This window comes from Cibotium barometz, chromosome 57 (genome assembly GCF_041138505.1).
Source record: "Cibotium barometz isolate CiBa-2024 chromosome 57, ASM4113850v1, whole genome shotgun sequence".
In the NCBI taxonomy this organism is placed as follows: Eukaryota; Viridiplantae; Streptophyta; class Polypodiopsida; order Cyatheales; family Cibotiaceae; genus Cibotium; species Cibotium barometz.
This window is the reverse complement of record NC_141102.1, coordinates 18,180,343-18,186,317: the sequence shown is the minus strand read 5'-3', so window position 1 is coordinate 18,186,317 and position 5,975 is coordinate 18,180,343. Positions and strand designations below refer to the sequence as shown.

Genomic DNA, 5,975 nt, shown 5'->3' with positions numbered 1-5,975 from the left:
CGCTCATTGATGACGCTTATCTCTTGCTTTGTGAGTACCCATGGTGCCTGTGAATAAGTAATATTTCCTGTCTCCTCATTGATTATAGGCCATAGTGATCGTTTGCAGTTGCAAATCTTTAGGTCTGCCCTTGCAGCCTCTATATCCTTGAAGCCCATAAGATGATTCCAAAGCGAGTGTGCAACATTTTTAAATATGTGCATGGGATCAAGCAAATGAGTTATTTTTAGATCTTTCCAATACTCCAACGTATACCATATGGAGGAATTCTGTGTCATTGATTTCTTGCCTCTCGAGACGACTGCCGCAAATCATATTCGTCATCATTATTGCTTGCAAGTTCTGCCTCCGGATCCATTAGAGGTCCGTTTTTCACTTGACGTACCAATCTCTTGGAGTCATTCATGTTGGACAACGTCCATTCTCCACTTTGCCATTAAAATGTCTCGCATTCGCTTTGGAACGTAGCACATGATCTGGAGGCAGAAATCGTCGATGTCGAAGGTATATATTTTTACTCAAACTTCGACTATATTTGGAGCGTAGCCAATCACCGCATGGTGGACATGCTTTGTAACCCTTTGTTGATAGGCCTGAGAGAAACAAAAATTATTTTTATGTTTTCAACATCCAAATTTTTTGATTGTATAAACAAACAAACAACTAAAGAGCCCTGCTATACCTGATGCAAAGCCATAGGTAGGATAGTCATGTATTGTCCATGCTAAAATGCCACGAACCTTGAAACTTCTATTACCCACAAGTTTTGACATATCAATAACATTTACTCCTTTCCATATTTGTTGCAAGTCATCAATGAGTGGTGTAAGATATACGTTGATGTCTTTAACTTGCTGCTTCCCTACATTGATGCATCGTTTAAATTTGACATTTTTCAAATAGAAATGAGTGTGCTATTTAGAAATGAGAATATTTGTCACATACTAGGAATCAACAAAGACAATATTAAATGCTCTTTCTTAATTGACATGAATGGTGGGATGTTGTAGTTGATAAGAACTACGGGCCAAGTTGACCACTTGCTTGATTGCATGGAAAAGGGATTGATTCCATCCAAGCCAACTCCAAATTTTATATGGCGAGGCTCCCAATGAAACTCTGGCCATGTAGCATCGATATGCTTAAATGCTTTGCTATCGCTTGGAATCCTCATGACTCCGTCTTTACTTGCATTTCTCGAACTCCAATCCATAAGCTTGGCTATTTCAGGGCTGCAGAAGATGTGTTCAACTCGTGGTGCCAAGGGAAAGTGTCGCAGAACTTTCATAGGGACATTCAAGGTTCTTGCCTTGAAACGAGCAATACCGCATTTGGGACAAGTGGTTGCATTTTCATACTCTCCACGATACAAAATGCAATCATTGACACATGCATGAATTGTGTTGTATTCGAGTCCAAGGGATGCGATCATTTTCTTTGCCTCGTCCCTCAACCTTGGGATCACATTGTTTGATGGTAGAATCTTGTTTGAAAGAAGCCTACCACTCAATTGTAAATATTTAATGAGCACAAAAGTGATTGAGAGCCATTATTTTTATGCAAACAAAATACAAATATAACTTACGATAGTAATGCAGAAATCGATGCATTACTCCATTGGTAGCGTGTTTGGAGATTCAAGATGAGTAAGGTCACACTCAATCTTGATATGGATGCACCATCGTAGATGGGCCTTGAAGCTTCTTCTCATAGAAATTTTTCATGCGGACAAGTTTCTTCTTCACTACTTGCTTGGAACCAATCGTCGATAAACTCATTGATGTCATCATCAACATGTCCCTCATTGGTCGCTTTTTCTCTGCATTTTGCATTGTACTCATCTCTAAGTCATTGATATGTACTTGGATCTTGTGTACGTAAAAGCCTCATGTACTCCTCTGGCAAGATATGGTGACTTCGGTGAGAGCTAGATACACCCTCAACATCTGGACACTGCATGTATAAACATAGTCTACATGAAGAAATGATTTAAAGTAACAACAATCGAATTATTAAGTGATATAATCATAACATTAAAACCCTTTTTACAACACAATTCAAGCATATTAGCAGCAAAAATCTATACTCAAGATAACCTTAGACAAGACACTAAAATACCCTTAGTTGTATTACTGACGAGACAATGAAATATATCATCAAATATTTGTCAAAATTAAATGCTGATTGGGCTACAAAGCTGGATACATTATTTGAAACATACATAATTTAAGAGGCCGACACTTTATCTCAAATTTCATTCTCAAAGAGGGGCTGGTGATGGCCGACGCCTTCCATAATTTACAAATAATTCCTCGCCAGCTTGTAATGATCTTGTAGCACACACTACTATATATATGGGTACATCTCTAATCATATAACATGGCTCGTGACTATTCTCACACTCCATAAAGTTACAATTTGTTCTCTCATTTCTCCCTCTACTACTATTGATTAGCCCTGCTATATTTCCTTGAGCATAGGGTCTTCCATCAATATAAAGCCGCGATCCACAATTATATCTAACGTTTCTTTCGGTGAGTGAGGCCGCATTAGCACAAAGCCCTTATGTTGTCATACTTCTGATAAAGCGAACAAGTGCATGCCATGCGCCCCAACCATAAATGGACCCACAAAATGACATAAGAGTCACCTCTGAGTTTGCGGGCATGCGTAAATCCTGTGCAATAAAGAGACCTCGTCCACCATTGGGAATGGTAGATGGTGCAATCACATATCGAGCACCCCAACAAAAGCTGAAAACCTCTCCGTCTGCTGGAAGGGCTGCTCCCAACCATCCTCCATAGCATCTACGATCGTGCGTTTGAATGAGAGATAGAAGACGATCAGGCAATGGATGATCACCCAATGTCTCTGAGGGGAAAAGAAGTTGATGATGCCTCCATTTGCAACTGAAAAACGGCTTGACCATATCGTGTGCGTGGAAGGAATGAAGGATCAATTCCATGGTCTTCACAATCCTCATGAAATCGAGGATGTAGAACTCGTACGTGCTGACTAATGCATCATTGCTGATTATATGAAGGGTGAGACACACATGGAACACGATTAATTGCGGAGTAAACTTGGATATGAATTTATACATAGTTCTAAAATGACATCACTTACCATGGGATGCTCCCGTTCCTCTTGCGGTGGCATATCAGGACATGGACCATACTGCTCCATATGGGCAAAACATATGCGTCGCATTCGTCGATGAGTGCCATGGCATGCTGCACACCAACATGGGATTCTTTCAATGTAATATGTTTGTGAGTCGCCTAGTGTCGTAGATGATGTGGAAGAAGAGGAACCATCTCCTCTCGCAACTACAGATGGACGCATAGGAAGAGTGGGAGGAGGCGGTGTCCCAGAGGATGATCCGGAATTTGCATTCATAAAATATTAATGTCATATTAATATCATTAAAAATCAAAGAAAACTTGAACAAAAATAATACACATACAAAATCATCCTAGAAGTGTTTGTAAATGCTATGGTAGCGCAAAATGCATATTTGCTTATCCCTAGGTTAGGAATAATGTTCTTCCCTCAGCAGAAACTAGTTAATTTGTAATCATACCTTCTTACTGTACTTATGTCCATATTAGAGGCTTATAGTAACCTTGCACAAAATAGTTCTTCAAGGTGTAATTGACATGCACCCAAATGCGTTAGCATAGCATATACGGACCGTCAGCCGGTCCGTATGCACTATGGATGTGCAATTGGTCCATTCGGAGAGCCAGTATGCTCTCGAAATGCACCCAATTGAGCATCCATAGCGCATACTGACCGCTACATTTATCTATTTATCTATCCACCTGTCCCACTCGCATCTGCCTGGCTGGACATTGCAGCGACGTCATGGGCAATGCGCACTCTTTTGGGGAGTGACTCTGCATCCAGCGCCTTCATGCCTTCCTGTTGGCTCTTTGCTCGCTCCATACAGCGTCCCATAACTGTAGACGATGCATATTAGCTTCAGGCAGGGCAGCATCTCTAAGATCATTGCATGCTACACGCATGCTCTCCAAAATGGTTCGTGTTATATGTTGATGGTTGAAATCTGCTATCTTTTGTCTATATCAAGCAACTCAGCGTTGCCTCCATACAGCGTCCCATAACTGTAGATGATGCATATTAGCTTCAGGCAGGGCAGCATCTCTAAGATCATTGCATGCTACATGCATGCTCTCCAAAATGGTTCGTGTTATATGTTGATGGTTGAAATCTGCTATCTTTTGTCTATATCAAGCGGAGGCAACTCAGCGTTGCCTCCGCTTCGAAGTCGACGCTGTGCATTTTTCCATATCTGCTCTAGTAGATCTCGCATGAGTATCTCAGACTCATTGATCTTTTTGACGACGTCATCTGCACATTGTGACACTGTGATGAATGCAAATTGCTCGTAGAACAATTTTACGCTCTTCAAGGGAAAGCATGTTGGTCGTCTTCATAAATCTAGCAAATATCACTAAACACAACAAAAACAGAATATTAAACAACATTACTGAAATCAACATCAAAGCAAACGTGAGAGAACAGCAACAATAAGTGTATCATTACTTATCAATGTTCAAACAAAAACGGAATATCAAATAATTTTACTGAAATCAATATCATCCAATACATCATCAAACGTGAGAGAAGAGCAACAAGTGTATCATTACTTATCAATGATCAAACAAAAATGGAATATCAAACAATATTACTGAACTCAACATCATGCAATACATTATCGAATGTGAGACAACTGCAACAAGTGCATTATTACTTATCAAGTGTATACATGTTGCACTCCTCATCTACACACCTATCGTGAGGACAGAGAGAGAGAGAGAGTTGTGAAGTGTATTATGAGAGAGAGAGAGAGAGAGGGAGAGGAAGAGAGAGAGGTGTGACAGATAGAGAGAGAGGGGACATTAGATGACATTTTTAATAGTTTTGTGAGTTCCTAAAGAGAGGAAAATAATGTTTTGTATTCCTAAAGCACTCCTCATCTACACACCTATCGTGATAGAGAGAGAGAGTTGTGAAGTGTATCATGAGAGAGAGAGAGAGAGTTGTGAAGTGTATCATGAGAGAGAGAGAGAGAGAGAGAGAGAGAGGAGAGGAAGAGAGAGAGTTGTGACAGATAGAGAGAAGAAACATTAGATGACATTTTTAATATTTTTGTGAGTTCCTAAAGAGGAAAATTGTGTACAGCTGCGCCAACCTGTCAGCGCCTGAGAAGCCCCCTAGCCTCTACATGACGGCCTTCACACCTCCACATCCTTTTAAGATCTAATGCTTGCATGTGGTTAGTACCATTGTAGAGGCCTCAATTATGCATAAAAGCAAGAAAACTATGACAAAAATATATATTTCTTATCAAATAAAAAAGAAATATGATGTTATAGTTCATCATCTACTCTCTCATACTCAGCTAGATCCATGGCTCTAAATTCATCTATTTCTAGAAAGACCTCTCTATCTACATCTGCATCAATGGATTGAGCCTCGTTTATTGTAGAAGTAGAAGGTAGTTCATCCATATCGTCCTCTTCTATTCATGGCATTGGAGGTGGTTATGTTAAAATTTGTTCTTCTAGTTCTTCTTCAAATTTGAAATTAGTCGTTGTTTTTGCTTCTAGTTCAAGTTCTAGTTGTTCAATTACTATACCTTCATTTGACCCTTCTTCTAGTTGTTCATCAACTAGATCAATATCTACTTCTCATGCTTCTTGAGTGCGTTGCTCAACATCTACTTCATTTCATATTTCCATATCTTTAAATATTTTTTTATTGTGTGGATCAACTCGGATTACAAAAAACCACCTATGATCTCTCGGGTCTGCCTTTAAAGATGACCTGTTCACAATTCTTTGGTAGCACAAGTGTGTTCCTTTGGCCTATTTGTATCTTTATGGAGTCTACTTGAACAAATCTACTCCTATTATCTTTGTGCATGGACATTTCTTGTGGTCCTTGAG

General features: G+C 39.6%; 1 protein-coding gene across 1 annotated transcript; it reads right to left on the bottom strand.

Moving 5' to 3' along the window:
• Window positions 1-937: 937 nt before the first annotated feature.
• On the bottom strand, window positions 938-5,537 carry LOC147606522 (uncharacterized). Its single transcript, XM_086792222.1, has 2 exons — window positions 5,425-5,537; window positions 938-1,499 (listed from the first exon to the last, which is right to left on the bottom strand). The coding sequence occupies exons 1-2, from the start codon at window positions 5,535-5,537 to the stop codon at window positions 938-940; spliced, it is 675 nt and encodes a 224-aa protein (XP_086648348.1).
• Between the last annotated feature and the right edge of the window lie 438 nt (window positions 5,538-5,975).

Excerpts from the sequence above, each read along its gene's own strand:
- LOC147606522 (XM_086792222.1), bottom strand. The coding sequence starts at position 5,537 with ATGGATGAACTACCTTCTACTTCTACAATAAACGAGGCTCAATCCATT. Across the intron at positions 1,500-5,424 it reads AGAGCCATGGATCTAGCTGA|GCTTCTTTCAAACAAGATTC; the intron begins GTATGAGAGAGT and ends ATTGAGTGGTAG.